This window comes from Melozone crissalis, unplaced genomic scaffold, assembly GCF_028551555.1.
Source record: "Melozone crissalis strain CALT ecotype California unplaced genomic scaffold, PUWL_Pcris_2 ptg000056l_1, whole genome shotgun sequence".
Classification (NCBI taxonomy): domain Eukaryota; kingdom Metazoa; phylum Chordata; class Aves; order Passeriformes; family Passerellidae; genus Melozone; species Melozone crissalis.
This window is the reverse complement of record NW_026535834.1, coordinates 9,613,491-9,636,651: the sequence shown is the minus strand read 5'-3', so window position 1 is coordinate 9,636,651 and position 23,161 is coordinate 9,613,491. Positions and strand designations below refer to the sequence as shown.

At 52.5% G+C, this 23,161-nt stretch overlaps 1 protein-coding gene across 2 annotated transcripts; it reads right to left on the bottom strand.

Annotated features, from left to right (window-relative positions):
- Nucleotides 1-741: 741 nt before the first annotated feature.
- Nucleotides 742-21,481, bottom strand: NEMF (nuclear export mediator factor). 2 transcript variants are annotated; one of them, XM_054286871.1, is made up of 33 exons: nt 21,333-21,481; nt 20,146-20,214; nt 18,797-18,899; nt 17,170-17,295; nt 16,351-16,499; nt 15,433-15,500; nt 14,450-14,536; nt 13,698-13,774; nt 13,215-13,285; nt 13,059-13,134; nt 11,837-11,899; nt 11,561-11,638; nt 11,108-11,316; nt 10,505-10,690; nt 10,123-10,186; nt 9,602-9,690; nt 8,895-8,998; nt 7,853-7,915; nt 7,635-7,747; nt 6,703-6,760; nt 6,311-6,369; nt 5,786-5,906; nt 5,078-5,378; nt 4,563-4,605; nt 4,430-4,479; nt 3,814-3,967; nt 3,521-3,598; nt 3,253-3,447; nt 2,435-2,467; nt 1,756-1,862; nt 1,643-1,686; nt 1,472-1,551; nt 742-972 (listed from the first exon to the last, which is right to left on the bottom strand). In XM_054286871.1, exons 1-33 carry the CDS (start codon nt 21,389-21,391, stop codon nt 895-897), a joined length of 3,255 nt encoding a protein of 1,084 aa, XP_054142846.1. In that variant the 5' UTR covers nt 21,392-21,481; the 3' UTR covers nt 742-894. The 2 variants fall into 2 exon arrangements, with proteins under 2 accessions (XP_054142846.1, XP_054142847.1); XM_054286872.1 differs by having other exon boundaries at nt 2,435-2,461.
- Nucleotides 21,482-23,161: the final 1,680 nt, after the last annotated feature.

The following is a 23,161-nucleotide window of genomic DNA, read 5'->3' as shown; positions in this document are numbered from 1 at the left end:
CGGCTCTGGAGTGAGGCTGTGGTGGTGTTCACCCACGGCTTCACAGATGCTAAGGTCAGAGAAGCAGGATGTGGAAGTCAGGAGCAGGATCAGGAAGTTGTCCCGTTGTCGGTCGATAAACTGTCGTAAACCTTGAGATGTTAAAGCACCACTACTTTCTGCTTGGCTGTAGTTTGGTTTTGGTTTGTTTTTTTTTTTTTTTAATTTTTATGTTGTGGAACTTGAGTTGTGAACCTTAGGTAGCAGATATTCGGCCCTGCGAGTGTAACTGGGAGTGTTTGTGCCTGTTCCCAGCCCTGTGGAGCTCCCCTGGATGTCCCCTGGCTGCAGGGACATGGAGAGGGGACACGGGGGACAGGGCCAGGCTGTGCTGCTGTGGGGAAGGGGGGGGGGATCATGTTTTAAGCTGTCTTCAAAAACTAATTAAAAACGTTGACTTGTAGAACAATTCCTGTGCTGTAATTCCTGAGAGATCCTGGGGTTTTCCTGACTCCCAGCCCTGCTCTTCCTCCCCTCCTCAGGGTTCTGGCACAGCTGGGCTGGGGGAAGCTGGGCCTGCACCTTCCTCTCTCCACAGCCAGGGAATGTCTGGGGGGAATCACAATTCCACCTTCCCAGAGGAAGCTTTCTCCAGTGGCACTGCCCTCCTGCAGGCTCTGGAATTGAACACCCTGGAGTTTTCCTGCCCCAAACTCCAGAGCCTTTGCCCAGCGCTCGAACAGAGAAGCAGCAGCAGGGGAGGACATTCCTGACCAAATGCCAGCAATTTAATTCCACATTTATCTGCAATTTGTATCAGAGTCCAGCTAAAGCAGCAGGAATGCAGGCCCTGGGTGCAGGGATTCAGTCCTGGTGCTGGGTCTGCGTCCGTCTGTCCCGGCCCCCAGCATGGAATCACTTCCTCTTCATGTTCTGGAGGTGAGGTGCAGACACTTTCACCTTCCCAGGAATATTTCTTGACAGATCTGTGTCCTGGGGCACAGGGGAGGGGAGAAGGTGACCACAGCAGGAAAACCTTTGTGGGGCCCTGGGCTGATCCTGTCCTTGGCCCTGGGGAGCACCAGGACATCTCCAGCCTCAACTGCCAGTGCCAGCTCCTGCCCCTGCTGCACAATTCCCACTCCCAGACCCAGAGGGTTCCCTGGGAGACGCTGCTGTTGTCACACAGTGCCACAGTGCAGGAACAGAGGCCCAGGGCTCCCACTGAGGCTCAGGGTCTCATGGGCACCAAGGCTTTCCCACAGGAGCTGGGCAGTGCCCAAGGCCAGGCTGGATGGGGCCTGCAGCAGCCTGGGATAGTGGGAATGTCCCTGCCCGTGGATTTTTAAGATCCTTTCCACCCCAAACCACTGCAGGGCTCTCTGACCCTCCCCAGGAGTACAAACTCCCCTGCTAAAGCCCAGCAGCCCCCCCAGTTTGGCAGCATTTCCTCCCAGATGTGGCCCCCGGAGCCCCTGCAGGCCGGGCTCACCTTGACGCTGCGGAACAGATCCTTCTCTCGGGCACTGGCCTCTCTGGACTGCATGAAATTGTGCAAGGCGATCTTGGCAGCTGCAAAAAGCCAGGGAAGAGTGAAGGAGCCTGGAAAGCAGCCAGCCTGAGCAGGCAGAGCACGGGGGGACCCAGGGCTCTCACACTGTACCTTTGCCCTTCTTCTGCGTGCCCGGCGTGAGCTTGACTTTGTACCTGCCCAAGGGAAGGTTCTGTCAGTGACACAAAGCCACTCGTGCCCTCCCAGGAAGGGGCCCCACTCACTTGTAGTTGCTCATGGCCGTGTAGGGAGCACAGATGGGGACAGCAAAGAGCAGGATGTCCTCGGGGTGGGGCTGCCCCGTCAGGGAGTCCAGCAGGGCCTCGCTCTCCTGGGACACAGAGAGCTGCACTGGGCCCTGTGCTCAGCCCTCCTGCAGGGCCCTTCCAAACCAACCCATCCCACGGCTCCATGAGCACCGGACTGCCATGGAATGCCCCGGCCAGGATTTGTGACTGATCTGTTCCATCACTAAAACCACATCCTCCCCTGGATCCTGGTTTTGGGCCAAGGGTCACCCAAAGCTCCCCCAGCAGACACCCTTCTCCTCCTCCATGGAGGAATTTAAAGGAATTCACTTATTCCCAGCCCTGGGCAACAGCCACAGCCTGTAATTACACAAAAGTAATTACAGAAAAGTTTGAAGCAATTTGATATGTAAATAAACTTCAAACTAAAGATGGACCTGCACTGCTCACTGTGTGATTCTCCAGCCCAGAGCCACCAAGCTCTGGGTTTATGGGGGATGTGGAGATGAACAGGGCAGGCATGGAGGTTAATTTTAATGAGATTAATTTTTAAAACACAATTAAGGTGGGTTCAAACAGTCCTGGAGGGCTCCCCATGTCCCAGTCCCAGCAGGAGCACAGCCCCACCTCAGCCCTTACAGAACTGAGCCTTTACCTCCAGTCCTGGCTGCTCCTGCTCCTGCTCCTCCTGCACACACAAACAGAGAACACATCAGGCCTGCAGAAACCACAGAGCTGCTCCTGCCTCCCCTGTCCCCAAGAAATTCTTTATTCAGCAGCCCCAGAAAGCCCCACTGTCCCTGCAAACAGAACTGAGCTGGTTTCACAACCAAGGTGAGAGCGGCACTGCCGTGGGTGGGAGGGAGGGTGGAGTTTCTTTCCAACCTCTCATTTGCCCGGCACACGCCGAGCTGGGAGGAGGAGATTTGCTCGGAGATAGCAAATCCCAGCAGCAGCAGGGCTGGCAGGAGGAGATTTGCTCGGAGATAGCAAATCCCAGCAGCAGCAGGGCTGGCAGGAGGAGATTTGCTCAGAGATAGCAAATCCCAGCAGCAGCAGGGCTGGCAGGAGGAGATTTGCTCAGAGATAGCAAATCCCAGCAGCAGCAGGGCTGGGAGCGGGGCACACCCAGCTCAGGGGGAGGTGCTGGGCGAACCCGAGCCTCGGGACTGCACCGAGCCCCAGATCTGCCCGTGCTGGCAACAGGATGAGCACAGGGATTGCTGCAGGGCTCTGGCTGCTCTGGGAACTCAGTGGGATCAGTGACAGCAGACACAGAGCTCCCCACAGTGCCCAGAATCCAGAGGGAGCTGCTCAGCCTCCTGGTCAGAGCTACACAGAGCCAGGACAGACACACGGGCACGTGAGGAGAGGAGAGAGCTGCCCACCTTCCCCTCCTGCTGCTCACCTTCCCCTCCTGTTCCTCACCTTCCCCTCCTGCTCCACCATCCCATTTCCCATCCCAGTCCTCACCTTGTCCTCCTGCAGCTCATCCAGGCCTGCCTCCTGTGCCTCGTGCAGCACAATTCCTGCAGGCAGGCTCTCCTTGCCCCCTCCTGCTGCACGGCGCTGGGCTTTGGGTTTCTGCTGTTGCTTCTTTGCTGCCTCTTCTTTTGTCTTGCCCTTCTTCCCTTTTTTCCCTTTGTCCTCCCTGTTGGAGCCTGCAGACTGTGGTGACACAGGTGGTCAGGGCTGGTGACAGAGCCCCCACACCCCGGGGAGGGCACAGCTCCCCCCTCACCCCCAGCAGCTTCATGATGAGCTCCCTGTCCTCCTCGTCCTGGTCCCTGTACTTCTCCTTCATCTTCTTCATTTTACTCTGCAGGAAGAAACACCAACAGCTTCAGAAATGACAAATCTTAGCAGAGAACTGCAAGCACAGATGCTCTTTCCTTCCCAGTATCCCAAACTTTCAGAGCAGGTCACCAGTAAGCAAGGCACTGGTGCTAACCCCCAGCACCATCATCTGAGACCCCTCAAAGCACCGTGGGTGTCTGGGACAGCTGGCATTGCTGCCCCTGTTTCCATGCCCACCTTCTGGCCCCTCTTGATGGGCTGAGGGGCTGGAGCTGCCTTGGGGCAGTTGGGAGCAGCCACAGGCTGGGTCTCTGTCTCTGCCTCCTTCTGCTTCTCCTCAGACAGCTCTGAGCTCTCTGAGTTGTTCCGCTGCTTCTTTTTCTTCATTTCCCTAAGGAGAACAATCCCAACACCCTCATGTGTTGTGCAGAGAGAGGAGAGGCTGCTGCTCTCCTGAGCATTCCCAGCCCTTCCCTGCCTCAGGGACCCAGAGGAACTGGACACAGCCCCTCCTCAGAAAACCCTCTCCAGCCCAGCTGTCACACTGTTCCCAGGCAGCACTGCCAAAGGCCAGAGCAGCAGCTCCCCTGCCAATGCAGGATGGACAATGGGACTGGAGTGGGTGCAGATGTGCCCAGGACATGGCGAGGGAATGGGGAAGAGGCATCGACCCAGAGCAGCTGGGGCTGCCCCTGCATCCCTGGCAGTGCCCAAGGCCAGGCTGGATGGAGCTTGGAGCACCTTGGAATGGTGGGAGGTGTCCCTGCCATGGCAGGGGTGGCACTGGGTGGGATTTAAGGTCCCTTCCAAGCCAACCACGCAGGGATTCCCTGGAACAGCCCCTGGCTCTCACCTCCTCTCCTTGGCAGAGAGATGCCTGCGGCCCTGGGCCCTGCTGTCACCCTGAGGAGGCAAAGGCAGCTCAGGGCAGATCCTGCCCAGCAGCTCCCACTGCTCTGGGCCACCCACAGGAGCTGGGACCTTACCAAGCTGGGCTCCTCCTCTCTGGGGATGATTTTCTGCAGGGATCTGTGGGGAGATGCAAAGGGAGCTCATCAGCAGATGCAGGGCAGCTCACCATGGACACACAGCCCAGCCTCCAGCAGCCTGGCTCTTTCAGCTTTCACAGCTTGGCACTCCCAGCTCTGCTGGCTGGGAAAGACAGGAACACTGGGATTCACTTGAGAAAACAATCTGAGCTCTCTGCCAGCTCCTCTCACACACACACAAGCACCAAACACAGCCTGGGCACCACGGGAGCCCCAAGGTGCTGCTTCCCATGAGCCTCACCCAATCCCTGCTCCCTGCGCCCTCCAAGGAGTCCCAGGGGCTGCAGGGAGCTGAGCTCACCCCACAGCCTGAGCAGAGCACAGGCAGCTCAGGGCTCAGCTTCCCAGCATTCCCACTGCTGAGCATGGAAGGAAGGGATGGCAACACATCCCAGCCTTGTCCTGGCAGTGTTTAGGAGACCCCCAGGTGCCCCAGCTGCTGCTTCTCTCACCTCTGGGGCTGAAGGTGTGACAGGTCGATGGTGGTGTCTGGATAATTCACCTCTTCCTCCTTCACCTCCCTCTGGGGCTCTGGATGTTCCTCCTCAGAGTCTCCATCCTCCTCCTCGGAGTCAGCCTCTGGAGCAGGAGTGTTCCCTGCTCCCTGCTCACCCTGGCTGCTCTCAGCTGTGGCTTCCACATCCTCAGGAGCTTCCACATCCTCAGGAGCTTCCTCACCCTCAGGAGCTTCCTCACCCTCAGGAGGTGCCTCAGCCTCGGCTTTTTCCTCCTCACTGCTGCTGTCTCCTCCATCTGGGGCCCCCAGGGCAGGAAAACACAGAACACCAAACTGATCCATCATCCCAGGGTGCTTTGGGTTGGAAGGGACGTTAAAGCCCTTCCAGTGCCACCCACACCTCCCACCATCCCAGGCTGCTCCCAGCCCTGTCCAGCCTGGCCTTGGGCACTGCCAGGGATCCAGGGGCAGCCACAGCTGCTCTGGGCACCTGTGCCAGGGCCTGCCCACCCTCCCAGCCACAATTCCTTCCCAATATCCCACCCATCCCTGCCCTGTGTCGGTGTGAGACCATTCCCCATTGTCCAAACTGGGATCCCCAGATCCTGAGGGACCCCCCAGTGTCCCCCTGTAGCTAAGAGCTCCCCCTCCTCAGCCTGAGGGATCTGAGGGACCCCCAGCAGCCCCCACAGCCCCCCAGTACCTAAGAGCTCCACGTCCTCAGCCACCAGCTCACTGGCACTGCTGGAAACCGTGTCCAGCTCCTCATCCTGGGCCTTGACCTTCCTCTCCTGGCGGTGCCTCCACACACAGCTCTCATCCACCTGGAAATGAGGAGCTCTGGGTCAGCCTGGCAATGCTCACACAACCCCTCCCTCAGCTCTTCCTTCCCTTTTAACACTTCCTGCCATCAAAAGGCAGCAAAATGAAAGCAGACCCAAGTGTGCCAAGCCCACAAGTCAGGGTGGCACACAGAAATGTTCTGATTGCCAGTCCAGAGCAGCCCTGGCAGAGGCAGGAAGGTGCAGAGTCTGTCTGGGATGCAGACACTGCTTCCATTTCCATCTCAGCCCCGAGCCATTATCAGCAAGAAGCTCTTTATGGGATTTTTCCCAGTGGGAAAAGAAGTATTTGGGAATACACTGATAAGCAAGATGCAGAAAATGAACCTCCTGCAGCTCAAAGCAAATTACAAAAGCCAGCAGGAGCTGCTTGGGAAAAGCTGTACCTTAAACAAGAAGCTGAAGCCCATCATCAGATAGGAAGGTGGAAGGAAATTCTTTTTCCCTGAAAAACAAAGGGAGAGTCTCATGAGGAGCTTTAGCAGCCATGCTGCAGGATGTACTTCCAAAATTCATTTTTATCAGAGGCCTTAGGCTACCAAAAAATTACACTGGGGTTTTTTTTATCTCTGGGATGAGAACAGGAGAGCTCAAAAGCAGCAGAGTTAATGAACTCCTGCCCAGGGCTCAGCTCAAACTGCTGCTGCAGCTGCCTGATACTCAGACTGAGCCATTCCCAAGAGATCTCTGGGAGAAGAGTGGGATCTGCTGCCCCTGCAGGACAGCCCAGCACCTTTGGGAAAACAAAACAACACCCCACTGCTGCCCTGGGCCTCACCTCGGATCATGAAGCTGCCAGTAGTGAGATATTCTCCTGTGGGGGCAGTTTTAGAAACCTAAAAGAAAACCACAAGAAACGGTAAAAAATCTCTGTGACAGAAGGTCAGCATCAGGTGACAACAGCACCAAGAGAAACCCTGGCTCAAAGGGGATGAACTCCTGGAACAGCTCTGCAGGACTCCATATCCAAGGGGCTCTTCCTCTCCTTTGCAGGGAGTTTTCCTAAGGGATGCTTCAATCCAGTCACACCCTACCAGCACTGAGTTTTAGGAGTCCTGGGTGAGTAACTCAGGAAATAACCCAGGATCTACTCAGGAGCATTCAGGGAGAAATTATGTGAAGGGTTGTGCAGGCTGCCCCAGAGCAGAGGCTGGATGGAGCTCCAGAATAAAGCAGGGATTCATTCAAAGCATCTCCTCCATGGATCCACCTTGGGCAGCACCAGAGCCCAGCCAGGGCTGCACCCAAGATCAACCAAAATGGCCCCAAAATGCACGGCCGGGCACGGGCTCTGTCCCTGGGATCAGTTCTGCTCCATTTGCACCTTGCAGTTCATTGTCCCATTCCAGCTTTAGCCCCTGCAGTCCCACCCTGCTTGTTTTTCTCTCTCCAGCCCACGGTGTTTGTGCTCTGGGGCTGAGATTTGGGTCATTTGTCCTTGGTGCCCAGCTGGAGTAGGAATTGTTTTGTCTCCCTGCTCTGTGCTCAGAGCTGCACATGATCAGAACCATGCCCTGATATGGAGCCCAGACCCTCACACTAAAGCAGCACAAAATGTGAAACACAGAAAAGCTGAACCTGAGGCATGAACAAAAGCACCACCCTTTGGTGTGATCTCCCCACCCTCACTCACACACAGGTGTGACCCCCAGCCATGAGCCGTGCCTGGGGTGCCCTGGCAGCCCCTGGGCTGTGTCCCTGAGTGCTCACCTGGCTGTGGGACACCCACCAGGCGCTGGTGACCACGCGGGCGTCCCAGGCGGCGCTGTAGCACAGGGCCATGGTCCCCGCCTCCGTCAGCGTCCGCGGCGGGATGGGCTCCCCTGCAACACCCAGAGCCTGCCCTGAGCCGGCCCTGCAGCCCCCCAGCAAGGACTGATCCCACCCAAGGGATCAGCCAGCTCCTGTCCCCAGGGCTCCACAGGTACCTGAGGGGTTCTTGATGACGCAGCTGGTGGCTCCGTGCAGATCCGCGTGCACGTAGATGTCCCCTGGGAACAGAGAGTCCCCTCAGGTCACACACCCCTGCAGCCAGGGAACCCCTCCTGTCACATGGAAATGCCTGTCTGGCTGCAAGGGGCAGGCTGGGAACCCCTCATGTCACATGGAAATGCCTGTCTGGCTGCAAGGGGCAGGCTGGGAACCCCTCATGGCACATGGAAATGCCTGTCTGGCTGCAAGGGGCAGGCTGGGAACCCCTCATGGCACATGGAAATGCCTGTCTGGCTGCAAGGGGCAGGCTGGGCACACAGAAGTGTAGCCATGATATTTTCTGAAAAATCCCTTTGCCAGGATTTTTCTCCTGAGCAGCTGAGAGGCCTCAGAGGAAAAGAAAAACAATGGTTATCTGCTGCTGTGGAATGCAACAGGGGCATCTGGGATTGGTCCCATGGGGCTGTTTGTAATTAATGGCCAATCACAGTCAGCTGGCTCGGGCTCTCTGGTCAGTCACAAGATTTTATTATCATTCCTTTCCTATTCCTTTCAAGCCTTCTGATTAATCTTTTCTTCTATTCTTTTAGTATAGTTTTAATATATCATTTTCCTTTAATATATTATAGATAATAAAATAATAAATCAGCCTTCTGAAACATGGGAGTCAAGATTCTCATCTCTTCCCTCGTCCTGGGACCCCTGTGAACACCCCCACACAGAAGATCTGAGAGCTCCTTTCCTTTATGGTTTTAGGAATGTAAAAATGGTAAATTCTGTATTTCCCAGTTCTGTGACCACCACCCCACAGAAGCCTTTCAGCCCATCCCTGTCCAAGGACAATCAGCTCCTCTGCCCCCGAGGGGAGCCCACCCAAGCTGCTCTCACCCCCTGGCACCAGAGGAACTCCCCCACCACAATTCCCTTGGATCCAAGGCCCAGCTGAAGGACAAAGCAGAGGGACCCTCCCCTGTCCCTCCTGGACACCCACAGAGGTGGGGAAGAGGAGGAAGCCCCACGGGGCCCCCATGGGCTCACCTGGTCTGAGGTAGCGCTTCACGATCAGCTCGTTCTGCTGCTGATCCCTGCCAGCAATCACCAGGTAATTCTCAGAGCTGATGAACCACAGGAACTTCTCAAACCTGCCAAATTGCAGCAAATCCACAGTGTCAGTGGCACCTGGAACTAACAGGACATTGCACAGGTGGGTTTAGATACCAAACTCAGAATATCCACCTCAGCACCTGCAATTTATGAGACTGGAAATATTTTTACTCCCATCCACAGGCCTGGGACATAAAAACAAGGCATGGGACAACTACAGCATCCCTGGCAGGGAGATTTGGAGATGGAACAAGAAGCACAGTCCTCCTGTTTATTTTTATTTTAATAATTAAAAGCTTTGAGGTTTTGTTTCATTTGTTTGTTGCTTTTTAAAGCACAGAAGCCCAGAATGCTTTGGGTTTGGATTGGAAGGGACCTTGAAGATGATCCAGCCCCCCTGGAGCACACCTTCCCCTGTCCCAGGGTGCTCCCAGCCCCACCCAGCCTGGCCTGGGACACTGCCAGGGATGGGGCAGCCACAGCTGCTCTGGGCTGCTGTCCCTGGAGCCATTCTGGGATCCTCTGACTCTTTAGGGAGACTCCATGCAAAGTGCAGAGCTCAGAAATCCCAAACAGCTGCACTCCTAACCAGGGAAGATCCATCCTGACACATGGCAGAAGGACAGTGGAGCTGTACTTGCCAATAGACCTTTCTGGCCTTCTGGATGGTGGTGACAGTCTGAACTTCCCTCAGGGTTTGCTTTGTTTTCTTCTCAGCTGATTTAAAAGCCTGTTTGGACAGAGAGCACCATCAGCACCCAGCAGGAATCCCAGAATTCCCCACTGAACACTGGGAAAGTTGGGAGGAAATGGCCTGGACTCGATCACAGTGCAGGCTCTTAAACCTGCACCCTGGAGAGCTGCTCCCTGAAATGATCAGCTCTTGGATGGGAAGGATTCCACTGATTTTCCCTTCTAAGTCCTGGTCTGTCAGTGCCTCCACCTGCTCTGAGCATTCCCAGTGCTACTGGAAAAGGAGGATCCATCAGGGATCTGCAATCCTCCATGAGCTCCAAATGTCAAGAATAAACCAACTCTGGGTGATGGTTTTCCCTTTTATGTTTTGTTGGGGCTGCTCAGATCAGCTCAGGATTTCCCCCTGAGCAGTGGGAGGGATTTTCCTTTTAAATGTCTTCTAAAATCCAAGAGAACAAAAAAATACCTTTTCTGCAGCTTCCACTGTCTTCTGAGTTTTCTTGGCTGCGTGTCTTTTGTGATCATAGTACCTGTGAAACACAAGTGTGTGTCCTGAAATCCCAGCAGAGCCACTCCTTCATCCCCATCCCCCTCATCCCCCTCATCCCAGGCCTCTGCCTTTTGTTCCATGGGCAGAGCTGGAAAATTCAGTGTGAGCCACAGAGCAGCTGCTCTGCACCAGGGAATTCCCATCCCAGAGCTCAGGACAAGCTGCTGTTTCAATTTTTAACTATTTTTTTTAACAAGATATCTCAAATCCTTCCTCCTGCAATATTATCACCAACAACTGCACACCCAGAGAAATTTCTGCTTCAAAAAACAAAGATTTTTTTACTGAAAATTCTTACTTTTTGGCATTGGCATAGGCAGACAAATTGAGATCAACATCAATCAATAAGGGTTTGTTTTTCTGAGGTTTCTTCAACTGTTTGGTTTTATTCTTTTTCTTTTTTCCTTTTGGTTCTTCCGTTTCTTCTTTCTCTATGTCAGCATCATCCTCCTCCTCTTCCTCTTCAGATAACACATAGGGGTTCCTAAAAACATGTGAGATCATAAGATTGAGATAAGATAGCTGGTTAATTTTTAATCCTTGGTGCAATGCGCTCTTAACTTAACTCTCTCAAAGATTTAGAAATGGCTCAAGGAGCCTCTAAACCATTCACAATTAGAGACACAGGAAGTTTGTGTGCCGACCCTTTTTAGTCCTGAAGTCAGCCAAATTTGGGGGGAAAAAGAAAACAAAAGCAGAAGATAAAGAGCCCAATTTTCCCAGTCCAAGGAACTGACTGAAAAGAAGTTTATAGAATAGACTGTCACTTCTGAAAGCGAGGTAACCAAAAATTCACAGATTAACTCTGCCACGTCGCAGCTTTTACACCAAAACTTCTGCGTATAAAAAAGCTCTTTTGGGGTATTTTTAAATCTCTGAGCTCCTGCTGCAGGGCACTCACCTCAGCAGCATGGTGATGTGGTTTGTCTGCAGCTTTAACTCTTTGATTGCCGAGGCCACGGGGTCGCCCTGGGCCTGGGCCTCCTTGACGATGGCGCCGATCTCGCTCCAGTCGATCTGGTTGGCCAGGGCGCTGCGCACCACCTGGATGGCCCTGTCCACCACCTCCAGGTTCATCTCTATCAGCTCCCCCTTCAGCTTATCAGCTTCCTTGGGAAAGCAGCAGCTTGGAGCAGTGCAGCCGAGCACAGCTCAGCAGCAGGTGTTAGGAAATGGAAGCAGTGGGGGAGAAATGCAGGGATGGATTGGAGTGGTGGCACGGGAGAAGATCCGACCCCAGTGGAAGGTGTCCCTGCCCCTGGAGCTGCGTGGGATTGAAGCTCCCTCCCAGCCAAACCATCCCATGGTGGTGTGATCATGCACCTTTTTAATTAAAACCCAAAATCTGCCTTACCTGAGCCTGCTGGAGAGCTTCCAGTCTGTGCTCGTGGTCCCTACGGACATTTTCAAGTTTCTTCAATGCTTGTTTTTCCTTTAAATACAAGATGTCAAGATATAAATAAAAACATATTAAAAATATATTTCTATTTCCATTTCTATTTTATATTTATATTTATATGTAATCTTGCAGTGATTATCTGATGCCATTACCAAAAGGCATCAGGCAATCACTGAAGAAGCAAGAGAAGCCTCTGGAGATGTGGGAGCATCCACATGGGTCAGGACTCACCTGCTGCAAGGCCTTCAGGTCAATCTTCTGCCCCTCCAGCTTGGAGTAGAACTCATCTGTGGCCTGCAGGAGAGAGACTCAGGTTGGAGAATGCCCAGGCTGGCCTGACTCAGGGCAGGACAGGAGGGGCCCTGCAGAGGAGGGGCTGCAAAGCACTAAAAGAAGTGACAGAGCCTGAGACAACCTCCAGGAGCTTTCCCCATTTCCCTTCCCATGGGAGGAGTCCAGCAGGACACTCAGGGCTGAGTCTCACTGCAGACACAGAAGGAAAAAGTGCCCAAGCAATGGCTCACCTGCTTTGCTAAGAAATGATGGAAAAGAAGCTGATTTAGTTCAGATTAAATGGCTGCACAGCCAGATGTGTCTGCCCTGAATCCCTGCTGCCCCACTGGGTCACTTAAACAAACACAAAGACCCAGAGTGCCAAAAACTGCTCCTGGTGGTCCAAAGCACAGGGTGAGGAAGGTTTGGGGCTGTTCAGATCATCAGAGGGACTGGGGACAAGGACAGAGGGACAGGAGCAGGGACTGGCTCCCAGTGCCAGAGGGCAGGGATGGGTGGGACACTGGGAACTGGGAATTGCCAGAGCAGCTGTGGCTGCCCCTGGATCTCAGGTTGGACACTGGGCTTGGAGCACCTGGGACAGTGGGAGTGTCCCTGCCATGGCTGGGGTGGCACTGGGTGGGCTCTGAGTCCCTTCCAGCCCAAACCACTCTGGGGCTCTGTGATCACTGAAGGAAATGACAGAAATTCAGGCAGGAACAGGGCAGGAGCGTGGAGTGGGAAATCTGGAGCTCAAGATCAAGAGGCAATTAATGACCCCAGATGTTAATGAGCTGAGGAGCAGAAAGGACAATGCCCAAGGAAACACCAAACAAGAGCTCTGAGGCTTTCAGAGCAGGAGCAGAAGTGTAGATGTGATGTGTGCCACACCTGTTACTCAGGACACAACCCAGACTCCAGCTCTGCACCACAAACATTTGGCATTCTCTGCTGGAGCTTCACCTCCCTGGCTGCAGCACTGAGCTCAGCACCAGCACTGCCCAGCTGCAGCCCCAGCCCTGCTGGGCTGGCTTTTCCTCACCAAACATTCCTCCATAAAATGATTCATCCCTTCCAAGGTCTCTGCTTTCATTAACAACCCCTGCACCATGTTTTAATTACTCCTTTTAGCAGCTGTCAATTCAAGCACTCAAGTGCAGCATCAGCAAAAGCACTGTACCTTATTGAATGAGTCAAATTCCAAGTAGGGACATTTTGAATGTTGAGAAAACAAGAAAGGATGAAATTCCTCATATCTGTAAAATACACATTTGATATTATCACCTGAAAACCAATTTCTGTTATGCACACTAGTAGAAATACTTCAAATATTTACGTGTAGATATCTTCTGCTGGTTTGTCTGGTTCCAGGCTTGGCTTTTTCTCCTTTTTCTGGATAACATAACCCTGAAAGAAAACAAAAATATCATTTGTCTCTGGAAAGGTTTAGGTATCAATAGATAATTCCAGCAGGGAACATTGTGCCTGACCCACTGGACTGGCTCCAATTCCTTCTGGAAAAAGAAGTGAGCTTCTCCCAGCCCTCAGACTATCCCATAAATGCAGAGTTTCTGTGCAGGATCTATTACAGAACCTATTCAATCCCAAGTACAAATCTCCCAGGATTCACACAATCTGCCTGTGCATTATTTAATTGCTGCCCAGCCTGTGGAAAGAAGCAATTTTTATTCCTCATCAGCACCTGAGACCCAGGAATAAAACCCAGAGCTGGGAAGAGCAGGAACTGGGAATTCCTGAGAATTCCTGCTTGCCAGTTAAACTCTGCAATTGCAAATCCCTGACAGCCACCCAGACCCACCTTTCCACTGAAGTTGTCAGTGAGGGCCATGTATTCCTCTGCTTTCTCTAGAGCTGAAAGAACCTTTTCAAGGTTTTCTGAAGAGAAAACAGCAGAAATATTTCATCCCTGCAATTACTGCTCATTTGCAACAGGAGTCTAAGTTTACATCTGGGAAATTTTTAATATTAAAATGTATTTAGATGGTTTTAGCACATAATTATTCAAGTTTCAGGAGGAGAAAAAAGACCCCATAAATACCAGCACTTTATGAAATTAAAGCTGCAGAGGTAAAGCATAAACCAGAAGCTGTGAGAAGTTATTTTTTTACTGCACCATAATGCAGTAGGAAGAAAAAACCCTCTGGATTTATGGCAAATATAAAACACATGAGGAAAATAAGACCGCAGGAAAATATTTTCTGATTTTATTACCCAAATCTTTAACTTCCCAATAAACGTAAAGCTGTTGCTTTATCAAATCCCCAATGTTTGTTACAAATAAAGACTTGGATGTTAATTCTTCTTGTCAAACACCCAGAACTGACCTCATGGGGAGGTGGTGTCAGTATAAAATTATTTAGACTACAGGAACAATCTGACATTTTATCTCCAATTTATGCACAAATCAAGAGTTTTAATGCAAACAAGGATGGTCCCCAAGCTAAAAACATTAAAAAATAAAACCACAGGTTCACTCATCTCTTTGGGAAAAAACCACTACAGAGACATTAAAATCCCCATGCTTGTGGCCCAGCCCTTAAAATATTACACCTTTATTTTCCAGCTGTTGATCTATTTTGACAGCTCCAGAAAATCCAGCTTCTATAAGGCAGTGCTCGATGAGAGTGGCCCCATAAGCTGTATAAAAAAAAAAAAGAAATAGTGAAGGATCATCTGTAAGAAATATTCATAATTTGCATTAAAAAAAAATAAAAAACACAACAAAACTGGGCAAAAGAGTGTGAGAAGAGTAAGAAGTGCCAAACCTCAGGGAAGGGGCAGGAGGGATGGGTGGGTGAGGAAAAGGGGACGAGAAAAAGCCAAAATTGCCACAAAGGGGAAATGGTGGGGATTTTAGAGAGGAGCAGCTGTGCCTGGTACGTGCATCAGTAACACCAGTGAGGCCAAGGTTTCCTACAGGACAGGATCAGAAACACCAAATTGCAGCATGGGACAGCACAGCTGGGATCAGTGGGGGACAGCAATTAGCAATTATACAGTAATATTATTATTATTATAAAGAAATTATTTAAGAGAGCAGGGTAGAGGAGGAGAGAGAAAAGGGTGGTGAAAAAGAGAATCAAGAGATGGGGAAAGTCATGCTCAGGTGTGATTTGAGCTGGAAATTCTCAGCTTGAACTCAGGAAATTCTCTGCTTCAGCAGCATTGGCAGGTCAGGAGGAAAACCAATTTTGTTCTGATGATCTCAAACATGACAAATTTGGTTCTGTGCTCAGGAAAACCTGATTTTACACTTTCAGCTCCTATCTGGTAGCAGGATGGTGCAAAATGGCCCAAGGCAGAGCTCCAGCAGAGCCACTGCCAGGGCCCATCACTGCTGCACCAGGACAGATGCCTGGGAATCACCAAACCCCTGGGGGGTGGGAGGTGTCCCTGCCCAAGGAATGAGATGGATTTAAGGTTCCTTCCAGCCCAAACCCCTCCAGGGTTCTGTGATCAGTTATTCCAGCTTTCCAGCATGACAGAGCACACCCTGAGTGACCTCCCTCCATCTCCTGCCAAAGGCCACTCACGGAGGAGGGGGTTGAGAACCCTCTTCAGCTGCTCCCCTTTGGGTGCACTGGATATGATTTCAGTTAACCTGCAGCAAGGAGAAAAGAAGAAGTTGCAATTCCAAAGAATAATGTGGTTTAAAACACCATTGCATTGCTTAGAAGCTACAAAACATTTCCAGCCTTAAAAAAATGAAACTAAAAATGTCCTGGAATAAAATACCCAAAGATTTTCACAGCTCTGACAAATTTGGGGTTGTCCTAATAAATACACCATTGATGAGCTCTGAAATTCATGGGGATTTCTGAAGGAGTTTGGAATGAGCTAGGGATGGGACCTCTGAGTTTTTTAGATAATGCTGTTTATTTTCTTATCTTCTACATAAACAGGAAGGGTGAGTTGGGCTCACATCTTCACTGCAGGGCTCAGAAGGTCACAAGACCCTCAGTTACAAAACTTTTTAAGGATTTATTGACCAGTAAAACACCACCACCAAGGATATTTATGTTTTTCACCCAATCCTTAAACATTTCATCTTATGGACCCATGGTGCAGTGTGAGCTTTCTTAGCCACTCCTGTTATGGCACACAAACCCACAGTGCTGCATCCTACACTCCTTGTTTACCACTGGAACTACTTTTATTTCTACATCTTAAACTCTAAACTTTGCTTTCCTTAGCTCATTGTGTCTCTGCTTTAAACTATAAATCCACATTCTCACCTCTGGCTGCTCAGTGTGGGAGCCTTTTCCAAGGTCTCAGATCAAATCCTCTGTTTAATTCTGAGCTTTGGCTCACAGGCCCAAAGTTCTGAGAGTTCCCTGCATTTCAGATTCCAACAGAAATTGGAATTACCTGTCCAAGGTGGGCAGGGGCACAGCACCCTTGGCACTGGCCACAATGAATACACCAAATATGAGCTCTGAAATTGAGATTACCTGTCCAAGGTGGGCAGGGGCACGGCAGCCTTGGCGCTCTCCACCGGGTACCGCTCCCTCACCGCAAACCGCACGTCGTCGGCGCCGTCGGTGCGGAACCTCAGGATGTTGAGGATCAGGTACTCGTGGTCAGTGAGGACAACATTGCCCTGCACAAGGAGCACAGGGACCCTGAGTGAGGCCAGCACGGTGTCCCTGCCCCAGGGGACACTGGCAGCCTGTGGGAACCCAGGAAATTCCTCTGGCTGCCCTGGATGGCTCGAGACCCAGAGCCCTGTGCCTTGGATTTCAACCCATGGAAAAAATTACCAATCTCATATGAGGATTTACAAGCCACCAACGTTTAAGTAGAGTGATAGTTAGTCACAGGGTGAAAAGTAGAATTTTGGGGGTTTTAGAATGGGGGCTCAGGGTCCCAAGATGGAGAAATTTGGGTCTTGTCCTTTCTCCTTCTTCCTAGCCTCCATCTTCTGGGTGATGGTGGCACTTTTGGATTGGTTTAAGGTAGAAGCCCACTGCCTAACATAGGTGATGGGTATTGAAAAATTATGGTAAATAAAGTACACGTAGTTTTTAGAATAAAAAGTAGTAGTTTTAGTATAAAAAGTAGTCGTTTTTATAAAGTAGTAGTTCTAGTATAAAAAGTAGTAGTCTTCAGCAGTTTTTAGCATAAAAAGACAACACCACCCTGAGGGCGGGCAGTGTGCCACTGACAGACCTCAGCAGGCCAGGGAAAGAACATTACAGACAGCAGCAAATAACACTGAGAAGCAGAGCAGAAGAGTGCTGAGCACCCAGGGCCCAGAGCAGGCTGCTCACCCTGTCATAGAGCTCCAGGATGAGGTGGTAGGCGGCCTGCTCGCTGCCGAACTGCAGGTCCACGATGCGATCCACGCCCAGCTGCCGCACGCTCACCAGGCGCCGCGTCCTCAGGTGCTTCCGGCACTGCGGGGAGGCTCACATGGAGCTGCCGCGGATTCCACACCACGGCTGCCCCAGGGGGACCCAAACTCTGCCAGCTGCTGCTCCCTCCCGGTTTGTGCAGGTAAAACAGTCCCTCTCTAGGCCTGGAACTCAAGGAGGCCTCACTGGCTCAGGGCCCGAAAAATGTAATGTGAATTGAATTAACCGACAGTGAATTAATCAGGAGGGGTTTGTTGTTTAATATTGTTCTTTTTTGTTGTTTTTGTGCTGGTGAATGCTTTGCCTGTGAAATAAACAGCTTTTTCCACTTTTCTCTGAGGAAGTATTTTTCCTGAACTGCTTGGATTGAATTGAATCTGCTTTTTGAATCTGCTTTTTGAATCTGCTTTTTGAATCTGCAATTGAACCTGCTTTCTAGAGAATCCTATTGGGAGGTTGTCTCCCAAATTTGCCCTACACCAGGACAGGGGGCAAACTTGGAGTGAGTGACTTCATTACCTGAAGTTATAATTGAACAATTAACTTCTGATATGCAAATGGAGCAAACTTTCATCTGTCTGAAAAACTCTGATTGCTGTCTCACCTGGGTGTGGCCTTGCAGGACTCCTGCACACCCAGGGTGTGCCCTCTGAAGGCCTTTCAATAAATATCCACCTTCATCCTTTAACTCTGCCCAGCCTCTGCTCTAGGCAGCCTCTCCAGGCATCAGAGGGGTGGGGAAAATGTCTGGGAAACTTCTGAAAACACCTGGGAATGGCTTGGCTATAGAGCCCCCCTGTGGCACTTCCCATTGAACTCAAATATCACAAGGATGAAAATGTTGGTGCTCACCAAGGTAACACCTTCATTTTTATAATTATAAATATAATTGAGCCTAATTCTTAACATTAAGACATTTTTTCCATGTTGTTTGTTTAGCTCAAGGGAGCAGCTGGTTCAAATTCTAAGAGTTTATTTGTAGAGAGAACTGGGATTATCTCTGCTGTGGAAAGGCACCCTGGAAATCTCTGCTGAGTCACTTCTGGCTGCACCCAGAGGTAAAACAGATCCATGGGAGCATCCCAGGCTGTATCCCCGTGGATCTACCCATGGATGCACCTGCAGCAGCCCAGCCTAGGAGCCTGGAGCAAGGCCTGAACCCCAGAGCTCAGCACACTGAACAGAGAACTCTGGGGCACAGGGTGTTGCATCCTAAAAATTCACACAGGGAATGACAAGGACTTTACTGGAGCAGCATCCCAGAAGGAATTTATAAATTAAGTTTATAAAAAACTATAAATAAAGTTTATAAAAAATATATAAATAAAGTTTATGAAAACTTTTTATCAATTTAAATATTCACTCCTTCAGGCACTGAACACAGTGATGTGACCCCAAGCCCACGTTGGCTCTCCCCTTGTCCTCAGCCACCTGCAGGACCAGGATTCACTGGGAAAACCCTTCCCTAATTTCCTGCTCCAAGGCCAGGAGGTGCCCTCTCCTTCCTGTGTGCAGACACTTTATAGAACCCTGCAGAGCTCACCTTCATGGCAAAGCTGGACGGCATCATGTTCTTGGGCCACTCAAACTCCGTCAGGTGGATGCGGATCCCTGACTCCAGCAGCAGCGTGGCCTTGCACTCTGGCCTGGGGGAAAACAGGGCAGCTGCACCCCAAAATCTATAGCTGCACCCCAAAATCTATAGCTGCACCCCAAATCCCTCAGCTGCACCCCAAAATCTACAGCTGCACCCCAAAATCTATAGCTGCACCCCAAATCCCTCAGCTGCACCCCAAATCCCTCAGTTGCACCCCAAAATCTACAGCTGCGCCCCAAATCCCACAGCTGCACCCCAAAATCCCCAGCTGCACCCCAAAATCTACAGCTGTGCCACAAAACCCACAGATGTGCCCCAAATCCCACAACTGCACCCCAAAATCCCACAGCTGCACCCCAAAACCCACAGCTGCACCCCAAAATCCCTCAGCTGCACCCCAAATCCCTCAGTTGCACCCCAAAATCTACAGCTGCACCCCAAATCCCACAGCTGCGCCCCAAATCCCACAGCTGCACCCCAAATCCCTCAGTTGCACCCCAAAATCTACAGCTGCGCCCCAAATCCCACAGCTGCGCCCCAAAATCCTCAGCTGCACCCCAAATCCCACAGCTGCACCCCAAAATCCCCAGCTGCACCCCAAAACCCACAGCTGCACCCCAAAATCTACAGCTGTGCCACAAATCCCACAGATGTGCCCCAAAATCCCCAGCTGCACCCCAAAACCCACAGCTGCACCCCAAAATCTACAGCTGTGCCACAAATCCCACAGATGTGCCCCAAATCCCACAACTGCACCCCAAAAACCCTCAGCTGCACCCCAAAATCCCACAGCTGCACCCCAAAACCCACGGCTGCACCCCAAATCCCTCAGCTGCACCCCAAATCCCTCAGTTGCACCCCAAAATCTACAGTTGCGCCCCAAATCCCACAGCTGCGCCCCAAAATCCTCAGCTGCACCCCAAATCCCACAGCTGCACCCCAAAATCTACAGCTGCACCCCAAATCCCACAGCTGCACCCCAAAATCCTCAGCTGCACCCCAAATCCCACAGCTGCACCCCAAAACCCCCAGCACCCCCTCCAAATGAGAACATTCTGGGATCCCACGTGGCTCAGGAGCAGCCACCCCACCACCCACCCACCCACCCACAAAGGGTTTTCTGCAGAATTTCCCATTCCCCAAGAACTTTCTGGGTAAAAATTCCTGCATTTTACCAAAACCCAGCAGAATTTCACTGGAAACAAGTCAGAAATGGCAGCAGACAATTTTAAAAAATCTGATTTTCACGCAGCACACCTAAAGAATCTGTAAGCAAAGCCATTCAGAGCTCTTACTTTTGCAGGCGGATGAGATAGGTCTTGTTATCCACATCATAAACGTTGTTCACTCTCATGCCCAACAAGCTGCCAAAAGGAAAACAAGGAATGCTCTGGAGACCCCAAAACACAACTGGCTGGGAAAAATCCCAGTGGGAATTAAAGCACACAGAAGGACAAGTTATGATAAATTACCAAGTTATGTAAATTACCAAGTTATAATAAATTACCAAGTTATGATAAATTACCCAGGAGTAACCAAAAGGGCAGCAAAGGAAGATTAATGGAATGAGCTGGAAGCAACAACCATGGAGAGATGGAGAAACTGCTCTTAAAACACGGCAATTAAGAGAGGGAGAAAATTGGACTGAGAAATTTATATTAATGGGTAAAATGGAGAAAGGTGCCAGGTCCTGCCCGTGCTCCTCTTTGTGGCAGGGATGGAAAATGAACTGGTGAGAGTGGAGCTCCTGGCGAGCACAGGGCACCAGTAATGCCAGTGTGGGCACTGAACTGGCCTGGGGTGTCAGTGACGCCCTTCAGAGTGGGGATGGACACCAGGAATGTGTCAGGAGTTTCCCAAGTGGGAAACTGGGGGTGCTCACCTGGAGAGGAGAAGGCTCCAGGGAGAGCTCAGAGTCCCTGGCACGGCCTGAAGGGGCTCCAGGAGAGCTGCAGAGGGACTGAGGACAAGGGATGGAGGGACAGGAGCCAGGGAATGGCTCCCAGTGCCAGAGGGCAGGGATGGATGGGAGATTGGGAATTGGGAATTCCTGGCTGGGCTGGAATTGCCAGAGCAGCTGTGGCTGCCCCTGGATCCCTGGCAGTGCCCAAGGCCAGGCTGGGCATTGGGGCACCCTGGGACAGTGGGAGGTGTCCCTGCCATGGCAGGGGTGGAAGGGGATGGCGGCGGGGCTGAGGGGGGTCTGTGCTGAGGGACAGAGCGGTGACAGCGGGACACGATGGAGCAGCAGAGCCCCCACAGCCCTGAGACTACGCCGGGACCAGGACCCTGGCCAGAAGGAGGAGAGGGGACAGAACCAGAACCACGACCGGGACCGGGACCCGGGGCAGGACGAGGACCACGGCCAGAAAGAGGAGCGAGAACAGAACCAGAATCAGGACCGGGACAGGACCCGGGCAGGACGCGGTCCCACCGGGCCGGGCCCCGCTTCCGGAGCCGCACGGGCGGGGAGTGCCGGTACCTCTGCCGCAGCTCGGCGAGCACCGCGCGGATGTCGACGGTGCTGAAGCGGGACTTCATGGCGCCGGCACCGCCCGCCGAGACCCACAGGGATCGCGGCTCCGGCCCCTCACGGCTCCCGCTCCCTCACGGCTCCGGCGCTCCGCGGCCGCCCCGCGCCTGCGCCCACAGGCGCTACGGGTCGCGCTCGGTGCCAATCCCCGGCGCTCCGCGGCCGCGCATGGGCTGAGCCGGGCAGGGCGGTGCCGCGCGCGACCAGCAGGAGGCGCTGTGAGCGAGGGGGCGCTGAGGGGGCGGGCGGCGAGCGGGGCCCGGCGGTGACAGAAAAGGGTTCGGGAATAACGAAAAGGACTCCGCGAGTGACAAAAAAGACTCCGGCGGTGATAAAAAAGGGTCCGTGTATGAGGAAGGATAGGGCGGCGGGATAGGGCGGCGGGATAGGGCGGCGAAAGGGGGACATAAAGGGGCGCGAGAGTGTCCCGCGTGTGGGAAAAGGGTCGGGAATGAGGGACGCAGGAGAGGCTTCCGCGTCTCTCGGTGCAAACGAGCCCACGTGTGTCCGTGTCCGGCAGCAAAGGGATCAGCGGGACGCCTCTCATGAGTGTTTGTCCACATTTATTATGTTAGTGCTGATTTGGCTTCAAAATTTGGTTGTAGGTGTGAATTCAGCGATTGAGCGGCGCGGCGTTGTTGCGGTGCTTCGCCAGTAGGAGGCGGTGTTTGTGAGGGTATGTTTGGGGCAAAAAGGGGGTTTTTAGGGGGTTTTGGGGTTTGTTGTTAGCGCTGTGGGGCAAAAGGGGAGCCCGCGTGTCTCTGTATTGCCCAGGCTACGCTGGCGTGGCTATTCACAGGCGCGATCCCGCTACTGACCGCCACGGGAGCTTTGACCTGCTCCGTCTCCGACCTGGGCCGGTTCACCCCTCCTTAGTCAACCTGGTGTCCCGCAGCTCCCCGCGGGTCACCATATTGATGGCGGCCTTAGCTTGGACGCCCGCTCGGCACAGCGCACGGCAGCCCAGAACTCCTGGGCTCAAGCGATCCGTCGGGCTCAGCCTCCCCGGCAGCTGGGATTACAGGCACGCGCCACCGCGCCCGGCGCTCGCAGCTCGCTCCGACAGCGGTACGGTTTGTGTGGAGCCGCCCCGCTCCGCCCCGGCCCGCCTCCTGCTGCTCCGATCCTCCTCCCGCTCCTCCTCCTGCTCCTCCTCCTGCTCCTCCTCCTGCTGCTCCTGGCCCGCCCCGACCCGCCTCCACGCTGCTCCTGCTCCTCCTCCCCCTCCTGCTGCTGCTCCGCCTCCCGATCCTCCTCCTGCTGCCTCTGCTATTCCCGCTCCTCCCTCCTGTTTGTCCTGCTCCTCCTCCTTCTCGTCCTCGTCTCCTTCTCCTCCTCTTCCACCTTCTTCTTCTCCGCCTTCTCGTCGTCCTCTTTTTCCTTTTTATTCTCCTTAATTTCCTTATTCTCCTTCTCTTCTTCCCCCTCCTTCTTCTCCTTCCTCCCCTTTATCCTTTTCCCCCTTCTCCTCCTTTCCCCTTTCTCCCTTTTCTTTCCCCCTTCCCATTCCTCCTTCCTTTCTCCTTTATCCCTTTCTCTTCCTCCTTTTCTTTCTCAATTTCTCTTCCCATTCCCTTTCTTCTCCCTTTTTCTTTTCCTTATCCCTTCCCATTCTTCCTCCTCTCCTTCCTCCTTCCCGTTTCCCCTTCGCCGCTTTCACCTTCTTCCCCATTTTCCCTTACTCCTTCCCCTCCTTTCCCCTTCTCCTTCCCCGTTCTCTTTCCTCTTTCCCCTTCTCCTTTCCCTTCTCCCTCCCTTCCTATTTCCCCTTTCCCTCC

Bases quoted from the DNA above. Each gene is read 5' to 3' on its own strand.
- NEMF (XM_054286871.1), bottom strand. From the start codon at position 21,391: ATGAAGTCCCGCTTCAGCACCGTCGACATCCGCGCGGTGCTCGCCGAG. The intron at 11,317-11,560 runs GTAAGGCAGATT...TGCTTTCCCAAG, and splicing joins AAGCTCTCCAGCAGGCTCAG to GAAGCTGATAAGCTGAAGGG. The intron at 4,480-4,562 runs GTAAGGTCCCAG...TTGCCTCCTCAG, and splicing joins GAGAGGAGGAGCCCAGCTTG to GGTGACAGCAGGGCCCAGGG.